Source organism: Trachypithecus francoisi, unplaced genomic scaffold (assembly GCF_009764315.1).
Source record: "Trachypithecus francoisi isolate TF-2019V2 unplaced genomic scaffold, Tfra_2.0 Lachesis_group0, whole genome shotgun sequence".
NCBI lineage: Eukaryota > Metazoa > Chordata > Mammalia > Primates > Cercopithecidae > Trachypithecus > Trachypithecus francoisi.
In genome coordinates this window covers 152,093,734-152,110,874 of record NW_022681453.1, presented here as the reverse complement: position 1 = coordinate 152,110,874, position 17,141 = coordinate 152,093,734, and the positions used below count along the sequence as shown (strand labels likewise).

Below are 17,141 nucleotides of genomic sequence, written 5' to 3'. Positions count from 1 at the left end.
GGCAGGGGACCGCTTGAGCCCAGGAGTTTGAGGCTGCAGTGAGCTATGATCATGCCTGTACACAGCCACTGCACTCCAGCCTGGGCAATAGTGAGAACAGTGAGAATTCACTCTTTTTTTTTTTTCTCTTTGAGACGGAGTTTTGCTCTTGTTGCCCAGGCTGGAGTGTAGTGGCACAATCTTGGCTCACTGCAACCTCTGCCTCCTGGGTTCAAGCGATTCTCCCACTGCAGCCTCCCGAATAGCTGGGATTACAGGTGTGAGCCACCACGCTAATTTTTGTACTTTTAGTAGAGACAGGGTTTCACCATGTTGGCCAGGCTGGTCTCGAACTCTTGACCTCAGGTGATCCACCCGCCTTGGCCTCCCAAAGTGCTGGGATTACAGGCATGAGCTGCCGCACCCAGCCAAGAATCCACTCTTAAAAAAATATATTGGTCTGGTTTACTTCATAAGCTACACAGTCTCTACTATTTCTTTTTGTGTCTATAGTCTCAATTATCAAATAGTTTTGAAATTCCTGCTGCTTTTCTTTTTCTTTTTTTCTTTTTGAGACAGAGTCTTGCTCTGTCATCCAGGTTGGAGTGTAGTGGCACAGTCTTGGCTCACTGCAACCCCTGCCTCCCAGGTTCAAGCGTTTCTCCTGCCTTGGCCTCCCTAGTAGCTGGGACTACAGGCATGCGCCACCAAGCCTGGGTAATTTTTCTATTTTTAGTAGAGACACGGTTTCACTATGTTGGCCAGGCTGGTGTCGAACTCCTGACCTCAGGTGATCCACCGGCCTCGGTCTCCCAGAGTGCTGGGATTACAGGCGGGAACCACCGCGCCCTGCCGACTCTTCTTTTGTGTGTGTGCCTTCTTACTGAAGTGGCCCGGAATCGCTGGACACAACAGAGACCGGCAGGGGGCGGAAGAGCACCAGGAAGAAGAGTGGGAAAACAAGTGGCAGTGAAGCCCAAAGGCAATGTCACGGCTCTAGGAGACCGGAGGTTCTGGTCTCCCTGGGACAGTTCTCGGGTATGCCTGTGGTACCGATGCAATTATTAGAGTCTTCTTTTGCATTAATAAATCCCAATTTGAACAATAAATTATAGGCTGACCTTTGGTAACAGCAGCTAACATTTAAAAAATGCTTACCTCAAGTCATCATAGACATTAACTTATTTAATCCTCAAAACAAGGCTGGGAAGTGATAGGGGCCCCAGTATCATTCCTATATGTTCTTGAGAAAACAGAGCTTTGCAGCAGCGAAGTGGGGGAGCCACAACTGGTACATGCATCCGTCTCACTCTGCACCCTATATATACTCTTAACTCTTTTATGGTACTGGTCGACAGCCTGAAGACCACTGAGAGAAACTTTTTCATGAATGGTAAAATACATCACAAATTAATTCTATATTTTAAAAAGTGCTACTTCTTATTTGCCATGATGAATATTATCATTGATCTTAGTTAAAATGTAAAAACACAATTTAAAGAAAGCAAAGAATGTGCCAGCATTTTCATGTCTATTCATACATTCATTAATAAACAGAAGCATGCATAACTATGATATAGCAAAACAAAGAAATAATTGGTTTAATGCCACATGTTGACCTACAATATTCCCATAATAAACTGTGACAGTGAATCACCAATGAATCTACCTTGTCCCAGACCCACAGTCCTGGGCTAACTTATCACAGTTATTTGCTCAGACTTACCACATACATGCAGCATGTCATAGGTTGGGCCCAGACACCGCCATACACATATAATACAGACAGCACAGTGCCTGGCACAAGACACGGGACCGTAGAGGGTGAGGGTTGGAGCACACACTAGTGCAAGATTGCACCCAAGGTTCAGGACGTGTTTCATATGCCCCAAGGAAGCCAGCCTTGGAGGGGTGCAGATAATAAAGTGCATCCTTCTTGAGTTTGCAAATGATATGAAAATGTTAACAGAAGGCCAGTCCTGCACCCATCCCTAGTTCTCCACTCACTTGTCACTGGAGATGCTGCAATCTATGACTGTTTTTCTGCTTGTATTGATGATTATGAATGGCAGCTGAATGGTAGAGTTCAGAGCCGGCGGGCCCTGGTTTTGCTGCTCATTTTGTCGATTTCTCTGTACCAGGTTTTTGAAAGCGATTTGCTGTAATGATCAATAAAAAGAATGTGGTCAAATGTGCATAAGTGAGTTGGAATTTAAAAGAATTAAGATATAGTTTAAAATTAGAGAGTTTTAGAGAGTTTAAAGAGAAAGCCCACCTGCACTAATGAATTAATTTAAAAAATTAAACATTTCAGAAAGAATGATCTAACTCAATAAATACATTTTCCCATCATCCATAGAAACAGAACCTCACAATCTGGTAGAGAACCAGTAGGCACCTGGAACTCTTCAGCAAGCGACACAGCAAGGGTGATACCATTTATCTAACACAGACTCCTGAGAGTTTGGGGTCAAATATGCCCTTTAGGATGTCTAGCCCAGGGATATGCAAACATTTTAAAGCCACAAAATCCTTTCTCCAAATAAAATATCACTGGAGGTCGGGCACGGTGGCTCACGCCTGTAATTCCAACACTTTGGGAGGCCAAAGCAGGTGGATTGCTTGAGTCCAGGAGTTTAAGGCCAACCTGGGCAACATGGCAAAACCCTATCTCTACAAAAACTACAAACACTAGCTGGGCATGGTGGTATGTGCCTATAGTCCCAGCTACTCAGGAGGCTGAGGTGGGAGGATTGTTTGAACCCAGGAGGCAGAATTTGCTGTGAGCAGAGATCATAGCACTGCATTCCAGCCTGGCTGACAGAATGGGACCCTGTCTCAAAAAAACAAAGCAAAACAAAAAAACTCATGTAAAACAGATGGAAGTGGCACTGTTCAGGCTGGCTGCAGTGAGGCCAGGTCCTAAACTCTGCCAACTCTGCCCTCAAGCACAGCCACATGGTTTCTAAGGCACCTCCCTAGAACTTCTCAGCATCCTCTGGGCACAGTCTGGAATCCAGCCCCAGCTTTCCCCAACCTGACATTTCTAGATGAGGTAACTGAGGCTCAGCACTAATTATAAGATACATCAAGGCCTAAATCTTTTTACTGGATCTTGCTGCTACTTTTAGTTATAACCATTACTCAAAAGCCAAAGAAAGTGATCTCCCTTTTAGATGGAAGCTGCAGTGAGCCGAGATCGCACCATTGTACTCCAGCCTGGGCAACAAGAGCAAAACTCTGTCTCAGAAAAACCAACCAACAAACAAACACACAAACAAATAAGTTATCATTATAACTTTTTAAAATAAGGCACATGTATGACAGAATTTCATAGCTAGACTGTATGCGGTTCAAGTTTTTCATCTGGTCAAGAAACAGATAACATTTTAAAAGTTCCTCAAGTCAGAGCCATTCATTCCCCTTCATTAGCTTGTTATATCTTGTCACCCTGTAGTGATAAATGTATTTTTTACATTTTAGCAATCTTGTGATCAGTATTGTTTATTTCAGGTTCTGGGCCTTAACTAAAGTTTCAGTAAGATTACTATTATTGGCCAGGCATGGTAGCTCACACCTGTAATCTCAGCACTCTGGGAAGCCAAAGTGGGAAGTTCTCTTGAGCCTAGGAGTTCGAGGATGCAGTAAGCTATGACTGTGCCACTGCACTCCAGCCTGGGCAACAGAGGCCCTTTCTCAAGAAGAAAAAGAAAAGAAAAAAGAAAAAAAGGAAAGAAGGGAAGGGGAAGGGCCAAAGGGGAAAGGGAAGGGGAAGGGGAAGGGAAAAGGAAAGAAAAGAGAAAAGAAAAGGAAAAGAAAAGAAAAGAAAAAGACTACTATTATCTTAAAATGGCTGAGTGCTATCTCCCCAAAAAGGGAGCATCTACTCTTTGAAATGCACCAAAAATAATGAACACCAATTTATGTAGACCTAAGTATGTCCAAAAATCACTATCAATAACTAGCACTGTCAGTATCATTACCAAACATTATTGAGGTTATGCTTCGTTATTTTCTGTTGCTAAAGAACTAATTTATTGCTTAATTCATTTAATAATGAGGAAAAGTTATGATTAAACTGTGGAACTGAGAAAAAGAATTAAATGCTTACATACTCCTGCATAGCTTCTCTTCCCTTTTACTAGAATACACATCTCAAGAGGTGTTCCTACACTTTGCCTAGCCTGGTGTCCCTAGGGCCACAAGAGGACCTCGGTATATGGGGGAATATAAGCAGTGATAACTAATGATCCTTATATATCTGTGATTCACTGTTTAATGCTGTGCATATTTAATAGTATCAGTGGTTTTTCAAGTGAAGAGAGCAGTAAAAACATAATGTTTATTATTACTATTATTATTTTTTGAGATGGAGTTTTGCTCTGTCACCCAGGCTAGAGTACAGTGGTGCGATCTTGGCTCACTGCAACCTCCGCCTCCCAGGTTCAAATGATTCTCCTGCTTCAGGCTCCTGAGTAGCTGGGACTACAAGTACCCGCCACCATGCCCAGATAATTTTCGTATTTTTAGTAGAGGTGGGGTTTTACCATATTGGCCAGGCTGGTCTTGAACTCCTGACCTTGTGATCCGCCTGCCTCGGCCTCCCAAAGTGCTAGGATTACAGGCGTGAGCCACTGCACCTGGTCATAATGTTGTTTTTTTTAACATTGTCACAAATTTCCTATACCACATAACGTTATTTTGGATAGAAAAAGGAAAAATAATTTCCCACTTATTCTGAACTGACTTATTTGTTGCCCTTTGAATGATTTCCTTTGGCCTTTTTTTCTTTTTCAAACTCATTAACATCTATTTCAGAGGCTGAACAGCTTTAAGTATGTTCATTCATTTCCTGTGTGTTTGTTATGGAAAAGGTTTAAGGGCTGGAAGGGGCAATTATAGAGATAAAAGTAGGATATTGGGTTTATCTACAGGTTTGCTTTACTCACACCATTCTTCTACTGCATTACCAAAAATAAAAGAGAGGTGGTAGCAAGTAGGTAATACCTGTGTCACGTGACATGAGTGAGTTGTGACATTAGCTTATAAAAAAAAATCAAGTGAGCTTAGCCATAGCAAATGGATTAATTTACTTTTTTTTTTTTTTTGAAGACAGTCTTGCTCTGTTGCCCAGGCTGGGGTGCAGTGGTGCAATCTCGGCTAACTGCAACCTCCACCTCCCAGGTTCAAGTGATTCTCTTGCCTCAGCCTCCTGAGTACCTGAGATTACAGGTGTGCATCGCCACACCTGGCTTTTTGTATTTTTAGTAGAGACGGGGTTTCACCATGTTGGTCAGGCTGCTCTCGGACTCCTGACCTCGTGATCTGCCTGCCTCGGCCTCCCAAAGTACTGGGATGACAGGCGTAAACCACCGCGCCCGGCTGCTTAATTTACTTTCTATGACAACTTAATTTATTTGATTAAAGGAAAAAAACTGAAATGCCAGGAGGAAATACTTTTTTTTTTTTGAGATGAAGTTTTGCTCTTGTTGGCCAGGCTGGAGTGCAGTGGGGCGATCTCGGCTCACTGCGACCTCTGCCTCCCGGGTTCAAGAGATCATCTTGCCTCAGCCTCTCCCAAGTAGCTGGGATTACAGGAATGTGCCACCATGCCTGGCTAATTTTTTGTATTTTTAGTAGAGATAGGGTTTCTCCATGTTGGTCAGGCTGGTCTTGAACTCCTGAACTCAGGTGATCTGCCCGCCTCCACCTTCCAAAGTGCTGGGATTACATGCGTGAGCCACCATGCCCGGCCTTCGGAAATAAGTTTTGTTTACCAGAAGACCACAAGTTGATTTAAGTTATACTTTGGGTTTCACTTTAATGTTTAGAGAGACCTGTTTCTATAAATGTTGACAGCCAGGTTGTCCCTGGGTGGAAGTCTTCTATAAATATTTGGTTTGAGAGACAGTAGAGGAAAAGAAGTTCAGGACTTTAAAAAATAAAAGAACAATGTTCATGGTACAGAAGTAAACAGGGAAAAAATATTCAGTTTCATTCTTTGCATCAGGCATCTAGAGATGGGAAAGCCCTACACACATGAGGGTGATCTTGCCCAGCACCAATTCTTTCTGATAGGCAGGTAACTGTAGGCATGCTGATAAACAGGTTTTTAAAAATAACATGCCAAAAAAATTAAGCTCCAAAATGTTCCACGGTTTTGAGGAGATTCCAGGAAGGCCCCAGCACAGGGTTTGGGGTACGAGCTGCTAGGGGATACTGCAGATAACTATGCAGGGATAGGGACAACAGAGAGGCAGCCAGGGGGAAGAAGATGGCAGCATGGGAGTTCAAGGAGGAGGGTTTGGTAGAATTCTACAGGCAGAAGCATAGGAATAAACTGTCCATTTCAGCTTATTTTTTTTTAAAGCTGCACAATATTCTCTTCAAACATAACGTTATTATTAATTATATATAATATATATTATGTATATAAAAATATATATTATATATACATCATATATAATATTATATATATATAATATTTTATATGTGTGTGTGTATATATATATCACCAGCCTAAGTTTTGGTATTTCTATAAATCTTACTGAATTAGACCCGGTGCAGTGGCTCATGTCTGTAATCTCATCACTTTGGGAGGCTGAGGCGGGTAGATCACAAGGTCAAGAATTCAAGACCAGCCTGGCCAAGATGGTGAAACCCCGTCTCTACTAAAAATACGAAAAAATTTGCCAGGCGTGGTGGTGGGCACCTGAAATCCCAGCTACTTGTGAGGCTGAGGCAGAGAATGGCTTGAACCCAGGAGGCAGAGGTTACAGTGAGCCAAGATCGCACCACTGCATTCCAGCCTGGTGAAAGAGCGAGACTCAGTCTCAAAAAACAACAACAAAAATCTTACTGAATTATGTCATGCCATTCTGTCATTTACTGATAAGTATTACAGGCAGATTTGATTACTGTACTTGAAGCACCTAAAATTTAACTAACTTCACTAGTGGATATTCCAAATTCGGGTTAAAATTAACAAACACAAAAAGACACTTGACAGTTTATGTTTGGAGAGGCCTGAGTGTCAATGGTGAACTGCTGCCTGGTGTAAGTCATACACAGGGCAGGGAAGCTGCTGTGGAGCTGAGATGATGGCAACAGATGGGACCATCTTAAGGCAAAGCACGTGGATGGCAACAAGCTAGGAGGTAAGAGAGGCTGCTCTGGCGTGGGCTCACCACACACTACTCAGAGGCACCACAATTAGAAAACACACTGACTCCAAAAGGCAGGAAGTGGAGAAACGGAAGGTAATGAAAACATCTTGGCATCTTTACCTGTAGAAGAAGTTCTTGCAACTGGGCCCGCTTCTGCTTTATCCGTTCTATCCGCCTCTGCTTCTCTATCTTTAAAACATTGGTTACAAAATAATATGAACACAGAGTATAAAGTATCATTCACTTTCCAAGTCCCTATTCTGAGACAACCATTTTCCCTAGAGAAACTCAACCCATTTTAACAATATGAATAAAGACAAATCATATCTTTGTAGGGGCAGGGGTTGGAGTGAACAAGTAGGCACAACATCAGATCTGTGGCAACTGTCATCAAAAATGAAATCATATACTTAATGAATACTTGTTAGCAGTACTTGTTGCAATTATTATTCAAGTTCTAATCAAAGTAATAGTACCACTTAGTTTATACTCTATCTGCCAACACAAAAGTAAGCATTTTACACACGTTATCTTCATTCATCTTCACAAAAACCTTATGAGTTAAGTCCTGTTGTTATCCACTTTGCATCGAAGGAAATGGAGGCATAGAGGGCTTGAGTAACTACCCAATGTCACGCAGCTAGTGAATGGCAAGAGTCAAGATTTCAACCTAAACCCTCTGGCTACAGGGACTCTGTTATTAATTACTTTGTTATATTACTCCTCTGAGAATAAGGCAAGATCTTATTTACAATTTCAGTTTAGCTGACTCTCCAAGGAGGACAGCTGATCATACAGATATCTCACACATCATGGTAGGCTGGGTGTAGTGGCTCACACCTGTAATCCCAGCACTTTGGGAGGCCAAGGTGGGAGAATCACTTGAGATCAGGAGTTTGAGACCAGCCTGGCCAACATGGCGAAACTCTATCTCTACAAAAAATACAAAAGCCGTATGTAGCGGCGCGTGCCTGTAGTCCCAGCTAATTGGGAGGCTGAGACACAAGAATTGCTTGAACTCGGGAGGTGGAGGTTGCAGTGAGCCGAGATCACGCCACTGTACTCCAGCCTGGGCAACAAAGCAAGACCCTGTCTCAAAAAAAAAAAAAAAAAAGAAACTCACTTATTGGACAAATTTTCAAGCTTCAAATCGCTGCTTTTTTTCTCAATCTGGTAACTACTTAGAGAAAACAGACATTAGGGTCTGAACTTCCTTGCAGCTGAGTTCCTCACTGTCTCCTTGGGCAAAAGCCAATGACATCTATTAAGAAAATTTATGGCCGGGAGTGGTGGCTCACGCCTGTACTCCCAGTACTTTGGGAGGCCAAGGTGGGCGGATCAGGAGGTCAGGAGTTCGAGAGCAGCCTGGCCAAGAGACCAGCCTGGCCCATAAAGTGAAACTTTGTATCTACTAAAAAAAAAAAAAATTAGCCACGCACAGTGGCAGGCACCAGTAATCCCAGCTACTTGGGAGGCTGAGGCAGGAGAATTGCTTGAACCCGGGAGGTGGAGGTTGCAGGAGCTGACAAAGATCGCGCCGTTGAACTCCAGCCTGGGTGACAGAGCAAAATTCCAACTCAAAACAAACAAACAAACAAAAGACAGAAAATTCACAAGAGCCCATTGGTTTGGACTGAGTTCCTGCACTAGGCCCAACAGACCAAACTAAAATGGAGTCACTCATGCTGAAGTTCCATGCCACCAGGCCAAAACTCAGTTGTTTATCTGACCTAGGAAATCAGGAGAGAAAGAGAATAGTAAACTACCCAAACAGGCCAGTTGCAGCTGGCATAAGAGAGTCTTCTCTGTTTTACCCTTATAAGGAAAGTGCTTACAATCTGCTTTTTGTTCTGTTTCTGCCTCTATCTGCCTTTGCTGCTTCTCTGTCTTTAAAACACTGAATAATGTTCAACCTCTTCTGCTCAGCTTATAGGAACACTCATTCTACTTACTAGTGAGGTGTTGCCAGATTCTAGAATCACAAATAAAAGACAATTAAGATCTTTAAATTTGTTACAGTTTTGTCTTTCGATCATCAAATAAGACATTTCTCTTGTCTGCTTCAGCAGATTATCTCTTACTTGCTCCGCATCCAGTCTAGTTTACACTAGGGAGTTTCCATTCATGGTTCCTCTAATGCACCACGTTTTACTTTTAAATTACTTAAGATTCACTGTAAAATCTGTGTGGCGTTCTACATTGGAAAAGATGTTGTAGGAGCATCCCTTTGTCAGAAGGTCTGACAAGCAAGGCCCCTTACCTGTCCCTCATCCAACTAGGTCAAGCCACACTGATTCTACCTCTGTAACACCTCTCCAATCTCATGGCCACTGCTGTAACTCAGACCATCTCTAATCCCCCTCCTCCATTCCATTTCCTTCCTTACCTGTTAATTTTACTTCCAACCCACTGGCAGAGTGATCCTTCAAAAAACATCCTATCAACCCTTCTCTTTGTAATTTATCAACTGCTTCCCTTTGTTTACAGGATCAGGTCCCCACTGCTTAACACTTAGATATCTATCCAACTTTCTGAATGCCTGTTCCCTAGCCACACCCAGCTCCAGGCAAGCTTTCTCATGCCTGTCTCAGCCCATGCAGCGCCTCTGCCTGGAAGGCCCTCCCCACCCGTATCCACTTGGCAAACTACTCCCACCTCATGCCTGAGCTCTGTGATTATCTCCTTGGTAAAGCCCTCCCCCACCTCTCTTTGCAGAGAATCTGCACATTTCTCTCATAGGAGTAATCACATTTTTGGTTAACTCTTTTACATTTCTCTTCTCCCCAGTTAGAATGACAGTTCCTTGGGTTCAGAGATTTGCCTTGTATAACCTGTGATTAAGCACAAGGTAGATGTGAATAGGTTTTTTTTGCTTAATAAGTCTTTGGTATAAGCTCAATATTACTCATGAAAATGATGCTCAAATTCCACTCTATCAGAAGGAAGAAAAATGAGAAAAGGAGGATATTTCCATTGTAGCATATGAAAAATATTGTATAGCTTCTGATGAATATCTGGTTTCTCTCTCCATCCATAAGTATAATAATACCAAATAACTGAATTGCTGGGGAGAAAAAAGACTGAGAAAAACAGGAAACCAATCTTAATCATCTCCCAAAGCTATATATATATACACACACATATATATATATTTTTAAAGATGGAGTCTTGCTCTTGTTGCCTAGACTGGAGTGCCATAATGGCGTCGTCTCGGTTCACTGTAACCTCTGCCTCCTGAGTTCAAACGATTCTCCTGCCTCAGCCTTCCCAGTAGTTGGGATCACAGGCGTCCGCCACTGGCTAATTTTTGTATTTTTAATAGAGATGGGATTTCACCATTTTGGCCAGGCTGGTCTGGAACTCCTGACCTCAGGTGATCCACCCACCTTAGCCTCCCAAAGTGCTGGGATTATAGGCGTGAGCCACTGTGCCTGGCCCAAAAACCATATTTAACCTCAGTTTATTCCATTTATGGCCATGGTAGTAAAATTATGTCACGTCAATTTAGAAACAGTATGTCAGGGAACATGCTCATGTAGAAAGAATTTTCTATAATGCTTAAAGTTAACAGAACTTAAAACGCTTCTGCATACATAATTCCAAAATTCTATTCATTTTGGTAAAGACACAAATGAAACACTATTCATTCTGTTGCTACTATTTCTAAAGTCAAATGTAAAAGTCTGACTTTCACAGCTATATTCAGAATATTGTGTAACCAATAAAGGAAATAAACACCCAGTTTGATCCTTTTTTTTTGGATACATACAGCAAGCATCTTATCAAATAACATACCATTTCACCAAAAGTTTATTAGTAGAGTGCTCAGAATTAACTTAGAATGAAATAAAAATCTTCCCTAAGAAACAGTAAAATCAAACTGTTATTTAACTTTTATCCCTCAGTTTCATCATTTACAAATTAAACTGTAGACTATACCTACAAGGCACCTTCCAATTCTAAAATTCTACAGTCTGTTAAAAAATGACATAGTATACATGAAAAATTAGAAATATTTGATATTACAATTACATTTTTAAATTAAAATGTCTCTGATGTAAAATAATACAAAAAGCTATTCATAAACAGATTTTCTCACTTACCTCCAGATTCTGACATTCCTGAGCAGAATTGGTAGGCAGGCCAATCCACTTAATTTCTTTTTTTTCCTTTGAAATTATGTTCATTGCCATTAGCACATTTAAAGCATCATAAACTCTTCGCCTAATGTTTTTCTGATCATAAGCCTGCTAAAAAACATTTTCATTGAGTGATAATTAAGGGTTAAGATACAGTCACATGATATTAATATATCAAATTAATATTACGTCTTCAAAGTGCTGGAAGGATTCTATTTTTTTATTTAGCAAACTGACAAAGACATCCAAAAGAACACTATATTCCGTGAAAATATCCTTCAAAATTAAAGATGAAATAAAAATACTTTCAAACAATATAAAACAAAATAATCTTAAAAATAAAGATCATGTTACCTGCAGATCTACACTGAAATATACCAAAGGGATTTCTTCAGGTAGAAGAAATATCATCTAAGATGGGAGCTTAGAGATGTAGGATAGAATGAAGACCAACCCAAAAGGTAAATATGTGGGTAAATCTCAATTTTCACTGTATAAAACAATAATGTCTTATGGAGGCTAGAATAAATACAGAAATTAATTAATATACATGACAATAAATAGTATATATATTAACAGAAAAACGTATTGGAGGTAAAATGTTCTAAGCCCTTGCATTATCTGGGAGGATTTTAGACTTAAAAAAATCAAGGACATTTATTCAAGTTCTGGGTAAAACTGTGCTTCTCAAAATGTGTTCCTTGACCACTGTTGATCTGCAAACTGTCTCCAATCTACAATGAGATTAGGAACTTGCACCAAAATATAATCCTCTATATGACAATGGACACTGTTCAGTTCAGTTGACCATTTTTCTTCTTCTTCTTCTTTTTTTTTTTTGAGACAGCGTCACGCTCTGTCGCCTGGGCTGGAGTACAGTGGCGCGATCTCAGCTCACTGCAACCTCCACCTCCCAGGTTCAAGTGACTCTTCTGTCTCAGCCTCCCAAGTAGCTGAGACTACAGGCGTGTGCCGCCACACCCAGCTAATTTTTGTATTTTTAGTAGAGACGGGGTTTCACCATATTGGCCAGGCTGATCTCAAATTCCTGACCTCGTGATCTGCCCGCCTCGACCTCCCAAAGTGCTGGGATTACAGGCATGAGTCACCGCACCTGGACTTCTTCTATTTTTTTGATAGAAAGACTTACTCAATGAAGGAAACCATGTTGGTTTACATTATGGAACAAGGTCCTCAGGAAATGCAATGATAATAAAGGATGGTGGAGAACAGTGAATCCACCTAAATATAAAACTAGATCTAAATAAGTGGGGGATTTAAGTTATAGAACTGAATGTAAATATTAGAAATCTCGACAATAGGCCAGGAGTGGTGGCTCATGCTTGTAATCCCACCACTTTGAGAGGCCGAGGCGGGCGGATCACCTAAGGTCAGGAGTTCAAGACCAGTCTGGCCAACATGGCAAAACCCCATCTCTACTAAAAAATACAAAACTAAGCTGGGCGTGGTGGCACATGCTTGTGATCCCAGCTACCTCAGAGGCTGAGGCAGGAAAATCTCTTGAATCCGGGAGACGGAGGTTGCAGTGAGTCAAGATTGTGCCACTGCACTCCAGTCTGGGTGACAAAGCTAGACTCTTGTCTCAAAAAAAAAAGAAATGTTGACCCTGCAGAAACAATGATACTGTAACAACAAGTCCTGGGAGGAGGCAATGTGGTAGGTATGCCAATTTCCTCTTTTTGATATTGGAAGGGATATGGATGTTATTCAAAGCAGATTAAATAAGAACAAAGGGTTCAGCACAATATTTATTTAAAGTAACAAAAATAACTATAATAATAGTAATGTTATTATTATTATTTTTCCGAGACAGAGTCTTGCTCTCTTGCCCAGGCTGTAGTGCAGTGGTGAGATCTTGGCTCACTGCAACCTCCACCTCCCAGGTTCAAGCAATTCTCCTGCCTCAGCCTTCTGAGTAGCTGGGATTACAGGAACGTGCCACCATGCCTGGCTATTTTTTTGTATTTTTAGTAGAAACAGGGTTTCACAGTGTTAGCCAGGATAGTGTTGATCTCCTGACCTCGTGATCTGCCCACCTCAGCCTCCCAAAGTGCTGGGATTACAGGCATGAGCCACCATGCCAAATATTTTTTAAATGTTAAAACAAAAAAACGCAACTAAGGCCGGGCACAGTGGCTCACGCCTGTAATCCCAGCACTTTGGAAGGCCGAGGCAGGTGGATCACCTGAGGTCAGGAGTTTGAGACCAGCCTAGTCAACATGGTGAAACCCTGTCTCTACTAAAAATACAAAAATTAGCTGCGAATGGTGGTGTGCGCCTGTAATCCCAGCTACGCGGGAGGCCGAGGCACAAGAGCTTGAACCTGGGAGGCAGAGGTTGCAGTGAGCCAAGATGGCACCACTGAACTCCAGCCTGGGCGACAGAGCGAGGCTCCATCTAAAAAAAAAAGAATTCCCTCCAAACTAAAACTCAACAACAACAAAAAATCCCCCAAAATAAAGGATGAAACCCTTAAGTATAATCGTTCATCTAGCTTACCTGATTCCTCAAATCTATAACAAAGATAACACAAAGAGGTACCATCATCCATCAAAATCAATGTCAGGTTCATGATCCACCTACCGAATCAGCAGCCAAATGGTTATTTGAATTGGTGAACTCTGACACCAGCTCATCAGCGACTTCATTGTATGATGTTGTACCTTTTCGCTGAACTTTCTCACACACTTTCATTGAAAAGTGTCTCAAGCCTTTCCCATTTTTATCTCCTTTTTTGCTTCGTTTACTAGAAGGGAAAAAAGTTTTTTTACTCCATTGTACATATTAGAGACTTCCTGTACAAATCTCTGCAATTAAGTTTTACTTCAGGTGTCAAAAATTTAAATTGAATAGAGATGAGAAAATGTTTATTTAAACTTACTTTTTGCCTTAAAGGACTAATAAAGTATGAAGTTAGAGTGTTTTTCTATGAACATCATTTATTTATTCAACAAATATTTATTGACCAGTTACTATTCTATGCCAGATACTGTTATTGACACTGAGAATAAGTCAGTGAAAAAACACAAAAACTTTGCCCTTGCACAGCTAACATACTTATCTTTTCGTATTCTATGTAGATTATAGGTTTTTTACTGAAATTAAAACTACAGTCATTTGCCACAGAAGGACATTTCAGTCAATGACGGGCCGCATATACAACAGTAGTCCAATAAGATTACAATGGAACTGAAAAATTCTCATTGCCTAGTGATATAGTAACTATCATAATGCCATAGCATAATGCATTACTCACATGTTTGTGGTGATGCTGGCAAACAAACCTACTGCTCTGCCAGTCCTATAAAAGTCTAGCACATGCAATTATGGACAGTACATAATACTTGATAGTGATAATAAATGACTATGTTACTGGTTTCTGTATTTACTAAACTATACTTTTCATCATTTTAGAGCACACTTCTTCAAATTATAAATTAAAGTTAACTGTAAAAAGCCTCAGGCAATCCTTCAGGAGGTATCCAGAAGAATTCATTGTTATCACCGGAGATGACAGCTCCATGTGTGTTACTGCCCCTAAAGACCTTCCAGTGGGACAAGATGTGGAGGTAGGGGACAGTGATATTGATTATCTTGACCCCCCTGTAGGCCTAGGATAGTATGTCTCAGTTTTCTTTTCTTTTTTGGAGACAGAGTCTCGCCCTATCCCCTAGGCTGGAGTGCAGTGGCGTGATCTCTGCTCACTGCAACCTCTGCATCCCAAGTTCAAGAGATTCTCCTGCCTCAGCCTCCCAAGTAGCTGGGATTACAGGTGTGCGCCACCACACCTGGCTAATTTTTGTATTTCTAGTATAGACAGGGTTTCATCATGTTGACCAAGCTGTTCTAGAACTCCTGACCTCAGGTGATCCACCCGCCTTGGCCCCCCAAAGTGCTGGGATTACAGGCGTGAGCCACTGTGCCAGGCTCCTGTCTCAGTTTTCTGTTTTGGGGGGTTTCTTTGGATTCAGGGTCTCACTCTTGCCTGGGTTAGAGTGCAGTAGTGCCATCGTGGCTCACTGCAGCCTAAACCTCCTGTACTCAGGTGATCCTTCCATCTCAACCTTCCAAGTAGTTAGAATTATAGGTGCATGTCACCATGCCTGGCTAATTTCTTTTCTTTTTTGTAGAGACAGGGTCTCGTTATGTTGCCCAGGCTGCTCTTGAACTCCTGACCTCAAGTGATCCCTCCCATCTCAGCCTCCCAAAGTGTTGGGTTATAAGTGTGAGCCACCCTGCCCAGCCACGTCTCAGTGTTCAACAAAAAAGTTTCAAAAGTAAACAAAAAAAAAAAAAAAAAAAATTAAGGATATAAAGAAAATATTTTTGTACAGCTGTACAATGTGTAATGATTAATCAGGGTAACTGGGGTATCCATCATCTCGAGCCTTTATTGTTTCTTTGTATTAGGAACATTCCAATTCCTTTTCTCTAGTTACTTAAAATATACAATCAATTGTTGTTAACTACAGCATCCTATTGTACTACCAAATACTAGATATTATTCATTCTATCTAAGTGTATTTTTGGGCCCATTAATTTTTTTTTTTTTTTTTTTTTTTTTTGAGAAAGAGTCTCACTCTATCCCCTAGGCTAGAGTGCAGTGGTGCGACCTCAGCTCACTGAGAATTCCGGCTTCAAGCGATTCTCCTGCCTCAGCCTCCCGAGTAGCTGGCATTACAAGTGCCTACCCCCATGACTGGCTAATTTTTGTAGTTTTAGTAGAGATGGGGTTTCACCATGTTGGTCAGGCTGGTCTCAAACTCCTGACCTCAAGTGATCCATCCGCCTTGGCCTCCCAAAGTGCTGGGATTACAAGTGTGAGCCACTGCTCTCGGACAATATTGTTTGCATTTTAAGTCAAGTGTTATTACAAGATTAAAACAGTTTGAGAACATTAAAACATTTATGAAGTAAAAAAGTTATAGTAAGCTAAGGTTAACTTATTATTGAAGAAGAAAAAATCTTTTTAAAATAAATTAGTGTAGCATAAGTATACAGTGATTATAAAGTCTAAAGTAGTGTGCAGTAAAGTCCTAGGCCTTCACATTCACTCATCACTCACTGACTCACCCACAGCAACTTCCAGTCCAGCAAGCTCCATTCATGAAAAGTGCCCTATAAAGGTGTATCATTAAAAAAATCTTTTACAAGGTATTTTTACTCTACCTTTTCTATGTTTAGGTATGTTTAAATACACAAATACTTATCACTGTGTTACAATTACCTATAGTATTCAAACCAGCAACATGCTGTGCAGGTTTGCAGCCTAGGGGCAATAGGCTATACCACCCTGGGTTTGGGTAAGTACACTTGATGATGTTCACACAGCAATGAAATCGCCTAATGAAGCATTTCTCAGAACATATCGCCTCACTGAGTGATGTGGGAATGCGAATATATTTATTAATAATTTACATGTTCTATGTTACGTACATTGAAACAGATACTAAATATACAGTTTTAAAAGGAATATGAGAAAAAGGTATCTACTTTCTTTTTCCTACATTCCCAAAGAATTGTGTATGCATCCCTTGTGATAGTATAGGATGGTATAGGTATCTTACCTCACAGACTACTTATTTGAAATAATGTGAAATCACTAAAATATACTGAAAGGTTTTAAGTAGGGGAGTAGAATGGTGAGATTTTCAGTTAGGCAGACATCCTCACTGCAAAGCAGAAGATTTTGGGATCAGAATTAATAACAGTAGAAGTGAAATTTATGAGGCACAAGCAGAGATAGCAAGACCAATTGAGAGGGTACTGCAATAGTCCAGGTAAGAGAATATGAATCCCCAAACTGAGGTAGTGGTAGGGCAGGAGACAAAAAGAT

The 17,141-nt window shown here is 41.0% G+C and overlaps 1 protein-coding gene across 18 annotated transcripts in view; it reads right to left on the bottom strand.

Annotated features, from left to right (window-relative positions):
• TFDP2 (transcription factor Dp-2) overlaps positions 1-17,141 on the bottom strand; it is a 217,923-nt gene that overhangs the window by 16,500 nt on the left and 184,282 nt on the right. For 8 of the 18 annotated variants that reach the window (XM_033212446.1, XM_033212436.1, XM_033212451.1 and 5 more), the window contains 4 exons: positions 13,889-14,051; positions 11,249-11,392; positions 7,266-7,334; positions 1,987-2,138 (listed from right to left, as the gene is read on the bottom strand). In XM_033212446.1, coding sequence (XP_033068337.1) covers positions 1,987-2,138; positions 7,266-7,334; positions 11,249-11,392; positions 13,889-14,051 — 528 coding nt within the window. Of the gene's footprint in view, positions 1-1,986; positions 2,139-7,265; positions 7,335-11,248; positions 11,396-13,888; positions 14,052-16,378; positions 16,424-17,141 lie in introns of all 18 variants that reach the window. The other 10 variants (XM_033212442.1, XM_033212433.1, XM_033212437.1 and 7 more) reach the window with 4 other exon arrangements.